This window comes from Lycorma delicatula, chromosome 1, assembly GCF_047948215.1.
Source record: "Lycorma delicatula isolate Av1 chromosome 1, ASM4794821v1, whole genome shotgun sequence".
NCBI classification, from domain to species: domain Eukaryota; kingdom Metazoa; phylum Arthropoda; class Insecta; order Hemiptera; family Fulgoridae; genus Lycorma; species Lycorma delicatula.
Window position 1 is genome coordinate 144,855,209 of NC_134455.1, and position 16,815 is coordinate 144,872,023.

The window sequence follows — 16,815 nt, forward strand, 5'->3', positions numbered from 1 at the left end:
AGTTTTCATTCTTTCTTAATCAATATTTAATTTTTCTTTCTGTTGCTTATTTTACATAATTTAGTAAACATGATTTTCTCTTGACCACTTTTTTGTTTATTTTAATATTCTCTTTATATGATTGTTTTACTTCCACTAGTTAGTTATTTTATTGAAGTATGAAAATAAATTTATCAGTAATGAATGTCTATAAGCTACATAATCATTCTCACTATTATATGAAGCTTTTTCAGAATTTTCTTTTTAACAATTATGGCAGCAAAAACACAACTTGGTGATTGTGAGGTGATGCACTTGACAATTATGAGGTGGAAGGGATTACAATTGTAATGCTGGAGGAAAGAGAACAGATCTATACTGTTGCAGAACACACATTGCATTCATTTATAATTGAGATATTGATGTATAAAATTAAGTTCTTATTCCATATCTTACACAACTACATGAACATTGTTTCACTGTCATTATATATAGTTTTTTGTAAATGATTTATAAGAGAATTTCTTTACTCTATACCAAAAAAGAAGTTTCAATAGTTTAGACTGTTTTTGCCTAATTTTATGCTTTAAAGTGTAACTGCCATAAATCTTACTTTATAATTTTTGTCAACATTAATTCTTGTTTTATAAACACAGGCAAAAGTATTTGTTTTGCAATTTTTCATAAGTTTTGTTTATTTAGTTTTTAACATTTTTTCTTTTACCTATTTTTTTAAAGTATTTAATTTTTTTATGTACTAATTCTTCAGCATAGTAATGATAAATGTTTAAAAATTATAGGAATTTCAATTTGCTATAATTTGTTTTGTGCAGATAATGCTATTTGAGTTGCTGCACAACATGATGATCTTGTATGGTTGTTTATGCTTGATTTCATTTTCAGTCAATTTAATAGTGCTGAATATTATTTTGCTGTGCTGGCTTTCTCTTCTTTGAGATAATCAATAAATTAATATTATATCTTGTGCATCCTAAAAATATGATTGCCACAGACTTTCTAGCAAATGCAAATGACTTTTGCCTACTCTGGAGCATTTTCACTAGCTTCTACCCGTTGTATCTGTTTTTTCCTGTTATGTAGTGATGAATTTATATTTCACTGATGGTTTTAAATCGATGCTGAAATTCATTTAAATTTAAACAGTTTTAAATGATATTTAAAACTAAATAAATGCATTTTTAATTGACTGTGAACAGTCATCATCTTGCCGACAGCTTTTTATTTCCAAATAGTCATGTAAGATGTTGTACAGACCTTAGGTGAAATGATTACTATGTCAGCAATCTGACAATCTTAGAATACAATTTCACTTGATGATCTTTCGAAACAGGATCATGAATTTTTTTCAATAATTTCTGATTTTTTTTTTGGGCATCCAACAAATGATTTATCATTTGTGCAAGGATGACTGTTTGATTTTGATGGTATAGAGTTGCTAGCAACTTTATTGAGTTCTGGTGATATCTTGAAACATCAGGCCTTTTAAAAAAAAGATTAATCTTTGATCAGTTCTCACATTTTTCATTGTTTAATAAAAATCCAAGTTGATTATACAAAATAATAACTGCAACAAATGAATAGACTGAATATGAATAAGTTTTGACAGGTATCATATAAATGTTGATACTTTTCAACTATAATATTAGTTAATCATTTGTGCTGCCACGTGTTACTATTCCAGGTAATTATTAAATATCATTTGCAGAAAAAATGCAATGTATATATATATATATATATAAACAAAAAAAATAAATATACATATATATAATAATAATTATCCTTAAATTGCTACATTTTTCCTTTCAGGTGTACTTTCATAACAGTTTATTAAGATTTTTTCCACATTGTATCTTGGACATCTTCGATTTTCATAAGCTTTTCTTGTTAAAAATTCTTATTCTTTCTTTTCATATCAAAATTTAAGAAGTGTTTGAATTTTTGTAATTTTTCTGCACCTTATTTTTTTAAAAATGGATGGTTTTACGTGTTATTAATTTGTAAATCTATTACCAAATGCCAGTTGTAGAGTCAAAGAAATTTTACAATTATTTTTTTGTCAGCTCTAGTTTCAAAGTAAACTTGCAAAAAAGAAATGTTTTTTTGTATATCAGACTTTGCTATTATGAGCCATCCTAAATGGTTTGTAAGTAATTTTTTTCTTTTTCATATAGTTTATAGGTTCACCAGTTTTTAGCATTTTTCAAATTATCTGTATAACCATCAATTGTTTTCAAAGTTACTTTTTATCATTTTTTTATATGTATAGGAAGTTCATAATACTGTAATGATGAGCCAGGAACTAGCTAGAAGGTGTTTGTGGTTAAACCGAGTGTATACACATCAGACAGAAGATAATCGAACTCCACTATCACCTGGAGATGCTGAATTAAAACGCAGGCTGGAATTGTTACAGAAAGATCTGAGGGTAATTATATTTCATCAATATGATTTACTTTGAACTGAAGATTCTATTATTTAAAGTGAAACATAGTAACTGGTGAGTTACTATTAAATTAGTTGTCATATACTATTCAGGTCTTACCTTATCCTTCAAAAGGGATGGTATTTTTCTGATGAAACTCAGTTGAAGTTTAAATTAAGTCCAAAGAACTCACTAGCATCAATTAAAATTCAATAAACTATTTATAAATGTTGTGAATGTGAAGAGACAAACTGACTGATAGATAACTTAGCAGGAAGATTAAACATTCAGTTTTTAAACATTTATTTAAAGTTTTACACATTTTCTTCCGCAGATTTTGCTGATTGAAAAAATAACTTTTCTCTCACTATCAATTTTGCTAGTATATTACAAAGAGGACACTCTCAATTAAGTGAAATCAAATTTCTCTCCCAGTAATGATATCTATCAGCTCAGGCTAGGTTTGAAGGTGATCTTCCTTTACAAATTTCGCTTTCTGATTTCTTTGTTAATTCCATTCTCTTTGTCATATTGATTTTATACAGAGATATACATTTTTTTAAATTACTAAGTAGTTTGTTGCCAGTACTTGTTGGCAAAGTGATATTGCTGGTAATGATTGTAATTATACTAACGGCAGAAAGAATAGTGTTAAAACAAAAAGTAATACTGATTAGTTAAAAAAACAAAAATGTTATGATATGGTAACTTTGTACTTGTAATTAAAACAATGAATGTTCAGAGTTCTCTATAAACTTTGTTCAAGGATATATCAATAAAAGAAAAGATAATATGTGAATGTTAAATTTTAATTACTACCATGTTACATTGGTAACGTATAACATAGTTTTTGTTTTTTTTGTAGATTAGTTAGTAATGCTTTATAATTACATTAGTAAGATACATATTTTCCACTGGCTTCCTGATTATCATCCACTCTTTTAGGACAGAAAAGTAGTTAGTGTTCAATAAGGTCTATTTTCCATTTCATGCAATAAAAAGTAGCTGGAATATTCCCCTTAAAGGTGAACTGAGAATAGCATCGTCACATTCGATAATCATCAGTCACTCAATAAATCCCTGAGAACAACCACAAAGTTTTTATCTCAGATCATATTAGGAGATGTATGGCAATTTAAAAATTTCAAAGAGCTTTGCTTTCTTCCTCTGAATTCCTCTATTTCCTGTATCCTTACAGAAATCCTTTTTGTTGCATAGAACTCATATGCATAATCACACACAATTATGCCTACAGAATAATATACTGGCATAACTAATTTGATAACATTTTGCTAAACCAACACTAGACAATGTGAACAATTCTTAAAAACAAACAAAATACAGGGGAAAACTATAAACTATAATAAATTTTTTAAAAAAACAAATTTTCTTGATCTCAACATAAAAATAATTACAACAAATGAAAAATTTCAAATTATACAGAAAGACAATAACGATGATAATTGCAGTGCCGTACAACACCTGACTTCATGTGTATATATTCTCAGTTATTAAAATTATAATCTACAGACTACTTAACAGCCATGCCAGTGTTATTTCATATAAAAGACTTCTATACACAAAATATCTAGCTTTCAAAAACATCCCCCTAATGAGGAGTCTTAACCTTTAAGACTTTGAGGGTTGGCATCCCTACAGCCCTAGCCTATGCAGCCTTTCTTCCTACTACACACTGAGCTGATAAACAATTTATATAATACATATACACCTTACTACAAACACTACACAAATTATGATATACACAACACAACAACACAGAAACATTTTACACTTACACTTGGTGGTGTTGTGACACCTTATGAAAGGCAACCGTTACACAAGGTGGAAACCACTGTGTCGATGGGTGAATGGCTCTACATAGTGAGTCTCAAACAATGTCCTCAGGGCACCAGGATGAACCCAGTTGTGTTAAGCCCTGGCTCCAGTATGCACCCACTCTGCTGGAGTGGTCTGTTATACTGCTGGTACTCATGGAAACCGTATGTCAGTTCCAATCTATAATCCTTCAGTGGTTGTTGGACCACTTGAAAAATGGACAAACCTGGGAGTTTAAAAAGGCTTTGACCAACCTTGTCAGCCAAAGATGTGATGAATGATAAAGAAATAAGAGATGTTACAGAAAGAGGTAAAATATCTAATGTGCATTTTCTTTTAGTTAGGAATAAAGAGAAAGGTAATTAAATGCTTTACTAAAGTTTCTTCATTTCTTATAAATAAGTGCATCATAGCAGCTTGTAGCTTACCAAAATCCATTAAAAAGCTTAAGAGTGGCACCTTCTGATTGAGGTTAGTAATAATGAACAGAGGTGAAAACTCCTATCCCTTAGATATATAGGAAAGGATACCGTGGAGTTCCATAATACACTGTGGATACCGTAGATAAATTACCGTGGAGTCCCATAATACCCTGAATTCCCAGCAAGGGAGTTATCTTCTGCCATGACTTGGCTGTTAGTGAACTATCAGAAATATCTGAAGAGCTATCACTGTAGTCTGTTTCATCTGTGCAGAGGATCATGAGAAAGGAGAATGATGTTGATGTGCCAACAGTCTCACTTATTCTAATCTTTTCAACTCCAACTGTTCCTGAGTGAGTAAGAATTGGTTACCTATCTGTCCATGTGTGATCATATATACCAAATCCAAGATGTTGCTTTCTGTGCCAGGGATTTGGTCACAGCAGAGATGGTTCCATGAAGGAACAAGTTGTGTTGCAGCTGGACGGGGCATGATGATAGCAGATGCACTGAAATAGAAAAATGTGTTAATTGTCCACACTCTGCAACGTCTCGAGACTGTCCCCCCTACAAGGAACGAAAGGCTATATTAAAAATCCACACCGAGCAGAAAGTGTCCTTTCCTGTGGCTTGTTGGGAATACAGAAAATTCCTCAGCATGAGGAATCCAGTACAACCCAGAGTTAGTTTTGTCCAAAATCTCCCTAACAAAGTACAAAAAGAGAATGAATGCACATAGAATTAACCAAAATAGTAGAGACCTTGTCAGACCAAATAAAATCACTTGCATCTGTTACTACAGCACTGAATACAAACAATAAGGTAACTTCTGCTAGAAAGTTTGAAATTGGTTTACTGAAAACCACTTCAATCAATCCACTACCAAATAAAATTCTCGCTGCACCAACAACGAAGCAAACTACCAAGATCCCTATGAAGGGATCTACTAAAAACTCATCGCCAGGTACAATATCTCCGGCATCCCAGGCTTCCAAGTTCCGACCACCATCTCAAGGATATGGATGTTGATGAAGTGCCTGAAGAAGCAGAGCACTTCCTAAAAGTTATCAATAGCTAAAAGAAAAACTGGATTGTATTTGACAAATAATCTGCACGGAGAGTTTGTATAAAAGATTTATATCTTTTGAATAAAAGAAGCTTTAAGAGAACCTTTTTTTTAGATTGAACCTTTTGTATAAAAGAATATTTTTATGGGTACCAATATTATTCATTATAATGTTTGTGGTCTCCGTTCTCGCCATGAGAATATTGAAATCCTACTAAAGGAAGAAATCCTTTAATACTATGTCTGCAGGAGATTCATCTTCAGCCCTAGGTTGACGTGTTCTTTCATAGGTATGTCTATGAAAGATGCGACCATCAAAGTGAGGCAGAGGACGTGAAGGTGTGACTGTTTTCCTGAAGGAAATCACAATACCTGCTTGTATTCCACTAGCGACTACCAGTCTCACTGAAGATATTGGTGCCATTCACAATGAATATCTGCAACTTATACCTTCTTCCAAATTCCGATATCAGTAAAGATGATCTGTGCAGTCTGTTTTCCCAGATTCCTTTACCTTGCCTAATAATTGGCGATTTCAAGTCCCATCACTATTCATGGGACTCATCATGATGTTCTTCCCAAGGCACTAGTTGATCGACTGAAACAGAACTTAGATCTCTAATTATTGAACTATAGATAGTACACGTTTGTATCATCTTTATCAGGTACATTTTCATGCATCAATCTGTCCTTATGTTCAGCAACCCTACTCCCACGTCTTACCTGGCATGTCTCCAAAAATGTCTTTGGAAGCGATCATAGACTGGTTGTTATCTCAGTCGGTAATAGTTATTTATCTCGAATCAGCCACACAGATGGGTGGTTCAGAAAGCGGATTGGATTGGAAACAAAGATTCCTTTGGCCAATATGACAAAAGTGGTAGCACGATCCAACAACTAGATAAATTTACACACCAAATTCTCAATAGCGTGAATGAAGTGTTATCCCTTTCACATCTGGCGAACCAAGGCGGTCTGCTGTTCCTTGGAGGGAAGAAGACTGCAGGCATGTACTAAGGGATGGGCACAGGGCTTTATGTAATTACAATCGATGACCTACAACTGAATTGTTCTGTGCCTTCTTCAATGTGAAGGCTGTTTGCCGTTGATTGTTTCAGTGTGCTAAACAAAAATTGTGGCTGAATTATGTTGATTCCATTCCTCAGACAACACCGTCATCTGTTGTATGGACAAAAGTTTGGACTATATGTAGACACGACAATCTCCGCATATTTATGGCAGTTTTACTTACATCATCATATTGTTATGAGTGTATCAGATATAAGTTGCAGGTAAAATATATTTCATTTGTTATCGGAGCTTTGCAAAATGAATTAAACATTCCTTTTCTTTTAGATGAGCTTAGGTATGCGTTGAATAATTTCCATGACACTTCCCCTGTAAATGATAATATCTGGCTGAGTATGTTATCTCACTTCCCGGATACTGCATTACGACATCTTTTGTGTATCTATAATAGAATATTTTCTGATCAGATTTTTCCAAATTCTTGGTGAGAAGCATTGGTGATTCCCATCCTGAAATCTTGTAAAGATAAATCATGCCCCTAAGTTCCTATCTCCTTGGACCAATACCCTGTGTAAGCTGATGGAACGTATGGTAAACCATCGTCTAGTGTGGGACCTTCAGAGAAACGCCCTAATTGCTCCCGAACAATGTGGTTTTTGCCAAAGTAGATCGTCTGTTGATCATGTAGTTTCCCTTGAATCTATCATTCAAAACATCTGTCTACTCTGCCAATGCTTTGTTGCTGTATTTTTCAATATGCAAAAGGCATATGATACAGCTTGAAGGAGAGGAATCCTAAATAAACTGCATGAATAGGGTATAGAAGAGAATCTCCTTGCATTTATCAGGGGTTTCCTCAGTAGTTGGAATGACAGTATCTGAAAATTTTAGACTAGAAAACAGAATACTATAGTGAAATGTCCTAAACCTTAGCTTATTGGCCATATCCATACATAGTATAGAAAACTGCATGTAAAACCCGATTTTATGTTCTTTATTTGTGGATGATTTTTCAATTTATATTGCCTCTAGAACTTCAGATATTGGCGAGAGGCTGCTCCAAAACAGAATCATCAATCTGAAAACATGATATAAAACAACTGGTTTCACGTTTTCCCTTCAGAAGACAAAATGCATTTGCTTTTCACACTGAGGGAGCATGTTGACCCTCAACCTTTTTTTACATGGTGAACTAGTTGAACCATGCACACGGGTTAGATTTCTTGGATTGTGGTTAGACCAACAACTAACATGGGTAACACATTTAAAAGATCTGAAGGTAAAATGTCTAAAAATGCTAGACATGCTGACTGTTCTATCAAATACTCGGGAGTGATCATGTATGCATGTTGCGCTTCTACCGAGCTCTGGTCAGGTCCATTCCCGCTTAAACTAAGGCTGTATGGCAAATTCATCGGCATGTGCCACCGCTTTAAAGATGCTCGATACAGTCCATCATTCATTCATCCGTCTTGCCATGAGTGCTTTGTAATGGACAAAAGCAAATAATATGTTCCTATGAGGCTCGCATTAAAACGCAACCAAATCATCCTACCTTTGATGTGATGTTCTCCATCCACCATCTTAATCAATGTGAGGAATGGTCAAGATCTTCTGCTCTGCTAGCCATCAGAGCACATCGCATTTTCTTATCTCTAAATATTCAGTTACCTCCAGTACCACAGGTTACTCAACGTTATTACACTCTTGGCACCCTTCACTCATGAATTATTGCTTTAGTCTCTTGGTCACTATCAAACAAAGAACAAAATTTTATGAAAATAGTTTTTGAATATTGTGAATAGTGTGAATCCAGATGTTACAGTTTATCACAGACAGCTTTAGACATGATAATTTCTGTTTGTTGTGCTTTTGTGGTTGGGGATAGGACATCATGTTGGGCCTTCCCAGTATCGTTGTTTTCATCATGGAGCTGTTTGTGATTACCAAGGCCTTATTTAGCCCAACATTTTGACATGTACTTGTATGCTCAAATTCCATGAGTGCCTTGCAAGCTATTAGTGATATGCACTCCAAACACCCTGTTGTCTGTGATGTATCGTGTCTATCATCTCTGAAATGACTCAACATAATAAAACTGTAAGCTTCTGCTGGATCCTCAGCCATATTGGAATTTCAGGCAATGAGAGCACTGATCATGCGGCAAAAGAGGCCTGTTTGCCACTTCCTTTCACTAATTGCATTGTTTTGAATGATCTTGATTGTTTTCTGAAGAGTGTGGTTTGTAATGAGTGGCAGAGTAAATGGAATGCTACAACTAATAATAAACTTTGACCAGTTAAGGGGACTGACTATTTCACCCTCAGCTTTTCATTCCCCCAGCTTTATTTTATTTTTCCCTCAGCTTTTCATGTAGGAATAACTGTTGTGAGAAGGTTATTATTTGCTATTTGCGAATAGGCTCACTGATGAATATCTGATGACTCAGAGTGCACCCGTTTGTGTTTACTGTGACTACCAACTGATGGTACACCACATACTTGTGGACTCTGTCTGTTATCCAGCATTTCATCGGAAGTTTAAACTAGGGGCTAATATAGAATACCTTAGGCAACAATGCATCAATGTTTTCTAACGTCTTAAGATTTCTTAAGGCTCTACATCCAAATTCAAAAATTTGATTAAAATTATATTGTCTTTGCCTTTGGCAATTTTATTGTTTTATGTTAGATTTTTATTTTGTTTTTATTTCCTACTTAACATATCGCATAGGTATTTTACAACATTTTAATTTTTAAATTAAAAATTAAAATGAAAATTAAATTAAATTAGATTAAAATTAAAATTAAAATTAAATTAATTTACCTGTTAAGGTAAATTTTAATTGTTAATTTTTAATCATTTACTATACTAATTTTGTGCTGATAACAAAACCTCATTTTGCACGAAAAAAAAATTAAAACCATACATAGCAATAAACACATTAACTCACTTCTACAGAAATAAATAAAAGTAAAAGCGTAGATAAAGTCATACGTCATCCTGACATAAATAAGCAAAGGCTTAAACAATAGTTCATAATTTATAAAACTTGAATCAATTAAAGCTCCAGAACAAAAAAAATACATCCCATTTATCAGACAAACATTATTTCCCTGGAATATATGTAATTCAATAAGTTGTCATAATTTTTATGACAATTAAATCAATATTTTAAAAATTTGTTTTGTTAGTAGTTTATAACTGTTGGTTTTCTTTTTTTGTGGATATCTAAACATCATTATGATCAAATGCAAAGATGGAAAATATATTTATTTTTTTTACATTGAATATAATTATTGCTGCATTAATACTAATAACTAAAAATCAGACTACTTTTTAAATGTTTTAGCATAAATTATAATTAAAAATCAAGGCTGCAGATTGTCTAAGGATCAAAAGATGTCTTTCAATGGCAAATATTTAATTACTCTTTTTATCTTGATGATGGATAATGAGATTCGTTTATATGATGACTAATGGAAACTGATTTGAACACTAAATAAATTAGAAGATTAATGTGAAGATGTGATTCACACTTAATTTACAATGAATATCTAGGAACGATTCTTTTAGCTAAATTCTTTAAATTCTAAATTCTTTTACCAGTTCAGAATTGACCTGAAACACTGTTTTTGTGTCAACAAAAAATATCAATAATCATTTGATTGTTGACAAAAAACTGATGATGGTCTTTTATATCTCCTTCCATTTACACCAGTCTCTTAGCTTTAGCATAAATCTGACATTTTCAATTATCTGTTTCATATATCTATTTTTGTATTCTTTTATTCTTTTTACCTTCTATATTTCCATCTAGAACCAATGATATTAATTCTGATGATACTAATTCTGGATGACTTTATTAGGTGTGCTTTCAATATTCTCTTATTCAGTCTATCCTTAGTAATATTACTGCCTAAATAACAGAATTCTGCAACTTTTAACATATTGTATCAGATGATGAAGAGTTGAGGAGTTAAACCACCCAATTTCTGTCACATTTCATTACAGATTATTAACTGCTATCAGTATTTATTTTTATTCTTTTACTTTAGATTTTCTCTGCTAACAATGAGTTCACATTAGTCCAATAACTCACTCATAGGTTCAATCCAAATAATAATATTATCAACAAATTGTAACATTTTAATTTTTTTTATATGAACCGAGATTTTTGTTTTAGTTCTTTTACTGCTTCTCAAATAAATTAGAAAGTAAAGGAAACTGGCTACTTACTTGTCTCACACCTTTCTATATTGCAGATTGAATTTTCTACTCTTTGCTACAACTGTGAGTGTCTAGCTCTTTTTTAAATTATAAAGAACTCTCTTTTTATATAGTTTTCTACTACTTTTCTTAAGATCTTAAATATTTTATATTATCAAACACTTTTTTTAAGATTTACAAATGCTAGTATGAATATAGCTTTGTTTTAGTATTTTAATTTGCCTTCTGATATTAATCTGAGGGCTAAGATTTTCATATTTCTGTACTTTTCTGAATCTGGACTGATTATTATTAATGTAACTTCTTCCTCTATACAATCATGCTATTCTTTTGAAAAACATTACTAAAATTTAAAATAAATAAATATGTTGAAAGAAAATACTGTTTTTATGAAATATTAATATTAGATTTTCTTAAATCAGAAACTGACCTTTTGGTTCAGTCATTTGAATGACTTTTAAGAAAGAGGAAAAATAATGTTTTGATTATGAGGAGAAAATGCTGCAAACATACTTCTGAAACTATATGTAGCTTAATTATAATTAGGCTCTCAACCAAGTTAACGTAAAAACCTTTACTTTTAACAGTGGTTTTTTTGTATAAACATTAGTCTGGGTTAGATTAAGGAATTTTCTTTAATTGTAGTCACTCTTTGTACATTTTATAAAATTATAACTTCTCCAGAATTAAATGTATTTCAAATGAAAATGAAGCATTTAAAGTACATGATAAAAATACTGTTTGTTGGATATTTGTGTATAACACAAAATGTCAAAGTATCCAGCTGAATCTATCCTACAAAGCGTATCATCATTATGTCTGAATTTCCCATTTAGTTTTTTAGAGTTGTCCAATGTAATATGACATTCATTACAAAGTTAATAAGACAATAAGACTGGTTAAATATAATAAAGGAATTTAATATTTTAGGAAATGTTTTCCATTACATTTAGTATGTCACCTAAACATTGCAAAATGTTAAGGTAATCCTAGCATTCTAATTTTTCCTGAACCATGAATCTGTAGCTTTACCTTGCCTTTGCCAAGCATTCAGAAAAATTATCGTGAGATACTAAAATATTCTGTTTTTGTATAAAATATAAAGTTTTCAGTGTTTTCTGGTAGCATCTGCAACATTTTGAACCTCTGATGAACCGTTGGTCAACTTGGTTAAAATCTGTTAGATTTTATATTCTGTTACTGTTTAATTATGTTCATCACTTGCTCTGTACAGAGAATTGTGGAATATGTTAATTACACTCAAAACTAATTTACAGACTATTTAGTTTAACAGACTAATTTACATTTAATGCTACATTATTACATATTTTTTTAAACATATAATTTTTTATTTCTTGAGTTTAATTATTTATTAGCCTAATTAATGTGATAACTAAATCATTAACTAATAGTTGCTTTAGCAGGAGAATATTCTTGTAGACATCATAATGGTTTATATGCGTAATATTACACTTTACTTGTTGCTTCATAGACTATAAAATTCCAAACCATTTACTACACATCCATCATAATTCTTTTTTTTATTTTTAATATCCATTTTCCATTTCTAAAATATATTATCATAAGTGTAGAATACAAATATTTTTATATCTGTATACATAAAATTATTTTAAGGTATACTTTTTGTTAAAATAAATAATGTATGTTTCATACAAATTTTCATTTGCCTATAATGTTAAAATTCATTCTTGTATTTTTAGGCTCAGTTAAATGAACAACATATTCTTCGAATGCCAGTGCAGTGGGTTGAGGGTGGATTGGATTCCAATATTCCAGAACATGCTCAATATATGGCTGAGGTTCAGTCTCAACTGACAGAATCATTGTCTGCAATTATAAATACGATTATTGAGGAGGACCAGGCTAAAGTTAGTATTGTATTAGCCAAGTATTATTATTTATGTACATCACACTTAATGAATCAATTGAATCCTAACTATCTCATCATTAACTGTTATAAATCATACATTCTGTGTTAAGTAATACTTTTAGAAAAAAAATTTGATTATGTTCACAAGGACAGTTCAGTATGCCATGCCTGCCAATCCAGTGAATGGGGAAATCCTTTCAAATAATCTCATACAGAGTTATGCTATTGAGGAGGTTTGTCACATTATTGCCAAACAAAATTGTTTGTTCCATCTTGCTCCACCAGTTAAAACCCATGTAAACAGCATATCCAATTAAACTACTACTGTTATGCTTGCTTTAGTGAAAAAGAATGATCCATGAACTTGCTGTTGGGATATTGCAAAGAAAAATTTTAATTTTGGGGAGTGTTTACGCCAATGCGTAAAGCAGTTTTAAGTTAATTCAACTGGTTTGGTATTTGACGTATTTTCATCTAAAATTTAACAGTATTTCGATGTAATGAATATTTTAATTATAAATAAGAAATTTTTTCATACACTGAAATTTATGCTTTCCATTCAACATACATAATATATGCTCAGCTGATTTTTGTATTGATTATTTATTAAGATTTATCTCTGTATTATTTCATGTTTATAATGTTTAAAACAAAAATAATAATAATAAAAAAAGAAGAACAAAACGTAAACATGTTGCATTCACTCGGCTCCTTTCTGATGCACTCAGCTCCTGACAATTTAGCAGCTCTTCACAGTTCACACAGCTCCTTTCAGATGCACTCGGCTTCTATCGACATCACTCGGCTCTTTACAGTTCACTCGGCTCCATCTACACTATATAAGCCGGCTCCCCACTAGAACCAGACCAGAGTGTGTGTGTCTTCTCTCTCGCAGTCTCTTGTAGTGTCATCTGGCAGTCTCTCGTCAGTGTCTCTCTCAGTCTGTCTCTGACCATCAGTCTCTCTCAGCCTCTCTCTGATCACAGTCACTCTCATCTCGTCTAGTCTATTCTCAATCTATCATTGGAAGACTTATATTGTTCAGTTAAGATTTACACATCATACAGTATACAAGTACATACATTAAATTATATATATTTTTCAACAATTTGTTAAGCTGTCTTTGTGAACATTTCGTTTGTAAGGTACATTTAATTTTTTTGTTTCGAACGTTTTAAAGATTTTATAAGTTTTCTTGTTAAAAGGTGTATGTTTCAATTAACTCTGAAAGTATCTTTTTTTATGTTATAATGCCTATGAATCTTTGTTGTGTGAACTCGGTGAACATTCTTTATGTTTAATAGTTATGAATCTATGTTGTATGTCAAAAATCCTTTAAACATTATGTTTGTGATTTTTCTTCTCTATAATTGTATGATAAAATATTAAACTCAAAGGAATTTATGTAGATATATATAAAATCCACGATTGTAAGATTATATTTTGTGCAAGTGAATATCAAGATATTAATGTTTTTCGTCCGTTAAACTCTGTTATTGTAATCCAGATTATGTTCTGTGCCAGTGAGTATCAAGATATTGTTTTTCATTAACAAAAAACGGTAATCGTCTACTAAATATTAAGGTAATCCTCTGTTAAACAATAAGATACTATTACTATACTCTGTATTATTATTATACACTATGTTTATGTAAAAGAAATATTTAAGGTAATAAATTTACCTATACTTTACTTAAGGATTGTTGTATATAAATATCGCACAAGGAGATTTTGTGCAAAGCATTTGTATTAACAAAACAATAATATGTAACAATGTATTTATGCATTTTTTTTTTTTGTTTTTATGAACATGGTTATATAATTCTGATTTTCATTCTGTTAAAATAAAGTCCAATTTTCTTTTGGCAAAAACGAGCTATTTGTAATTTTATTTTTGTAACTTTCCCCAACAGGGAGTCCCTTTCACATTGTAAGAGTTCATGGAATTTTCTAACCTGACTCATCACTAAACAGAACAAAAAAAAGTATATTTTTTTAAGATAACTTAACTTAAATATCTGAAAATAATGACTAAGCCCATTATCTCGACTTGTGTGTCTATTTGTCATTCAATTACACATGAAAGACAAAAGCTATTCCAATGAGATTTTTTAAAATAAAAATATTGATATATCAATATCCATAAATATAAAAGTGAAAGTTTGTCTGTCTGTTGGTTAGTTTGTTTGTAAGAGCATCATGCAAGAGCCGACAGCTGGATTGCTTTCAAATTTTCAGGATAAATTCGTGTTATCCCAGGGAAGGTTTTAAGCCAGAGATCGAGGCCCTTAGATTCTCACAACCATGAAGATAACAAATTCATTGAGGGTCATAAATCTCTGGGCTAGATGGTTGGGCAAGCGAAGCAAGGCCAATAAAAAAAATATATATATATATAATGAATACATTAATTATAATGAACAAGAAGATAGGGAAGAGAGTAGAGTATTTCAAAACGCATAGCGATAGAATCATTGTAATAAGGATAAAATCAAAACCTAAACCGACAACGATTGTTAACGTCTATATGCCTACAAGCGCCCATGATGATGATGAGGTAAGTGTGTATACGAAGAGATTGATGAAGCAATTAAGCACGTAAAAGGAGATGAAAATTTAATAATAGTTGGAGATTGGAATGCAAGCATTGGAAAAGGCAAGGAAGGAAATATAGTGGGTGAATACGGGCTGGGCAAAAGGAATGAAAGAGGGGACCGACTTATAGAGTTTTGCACAAAGTATAATTTAGTAATTGCCAACACCCAATTTAAAAATCCTAATAGAAGAATATACACTTAGAAAAAGCCAGGCGATACTGCAAGGTATCAGATAGATTATATCATGGTTAAGGAAAGATTTAGAAATCAACTCGTTGACTGCAAAACTTAACCTGGAGCAGACATTGATAGCGACCATAATTTGGTGATAATGAAATGTAGATTGGGGTTTAAAAACCAGAAGAAAAGGTGTCAGATGAATCGGTGGAATTTAGAGAAGCTTGAGGAAGAGGAGGTAAAGAAGATTTTTGAGGAGGACATCGCAAGAGGTCTGAGTAAAAAAGATAAGGTAGAAAATGTAGAAGAAGAATGGGAGAATGTTAAAAAGGAAATTCTTAAATCAGCAGAAGCAAACTTAGGCGGAATAAAGAGAACTGGTAGAAAACCTTGGGTTTCAGACGATATATTGCAGCTGATGGATGAACGTAGAAAATATAAGAATGCTAGTGATGAAGAAAGTAAAAGGAACTATCAGCAATTAAGAAATGCTATAAACAGGAAGTGCAAACTGGCGAAAGAAGAGTGGATTAAAGAAAAGTGTTCAGAAGTGGAAAGAGAAATGAACATTGGTAAAATAGACTGAGCATACAGGAAAGTTAAGGAAAATTTTGGGGTACATAAATTAAAATCTAATAATGTGTTAAACAAAGATGGTACACCAATATATAATACTAAAGGTAAAGTCGATAGATGGGTGGAATATATTGAAGAGTTATACGGAGGAAATGAATTAGAAAATGGTGTTATAGATGAAGAAGAGGAAGTTGAGGAGGATGAAATGGGAGAAACAATACTGAGATCTGAATTTAAGAGAGCATTAAAAGATTTAAATGGCAGAAAGGCTCCTGGAATAGATGGAATACCTGTAGAATTACTGCGCAGTACTGGTGAGGAAGCGATTGATAGATTATACAAACTGGTGTGTAATATTTATGAAAAAGGGGAATTTCCGTCAGACTTCAAAAAAAGTGTTATAGTCATGATACCAAAGAAAGCAGGGGCAGATAAATGTGAAGAATACAGAACAATTAGTTTAACTAGTCATGCATCAAAAATCTTAACTAGAATTCTATACAGAAGAATTGAGAGGAGAGTGGAAGAAGTGTTAGAAGAAGACCAATTTGGTTTCAGGAAAAGTATAG

The 16,815-nt window shown here is 31.8% G+C and overlaps 1 protein-coding gene across 7 annotated transcripts in view; it reads left to right on the forward strand.

The window, feature by feature from the left end:
* The window catches only part of LOC142323571 (NACHT and WD repeat domain-containing protein 2), a 182,548-nt gene that overhangs the window by 62,715 nt on the left and 103,018 nt on the right, over nucleotides 1-16,815 (forward strand). For all 7 annotated transcript variants that reach the window (XM_075363384.1, XM_075363419.1, XM_075363411.1 and 4 more), the window contains exons 9-10: nucleotides 2,267-2,425; nucleotides 12,727-12,894. In XM_075363384.1, the coding sequence (XP_075219499.1) occupies nucleotides 2,267-2,425; nucleotides 12,727-12,894 (327 nt within the window). The remainder of the gene's footprint in view (nucleotides 1-2,266; nucleotides 2,426-12,726; nucleotides 12,895-16,815) is intronic.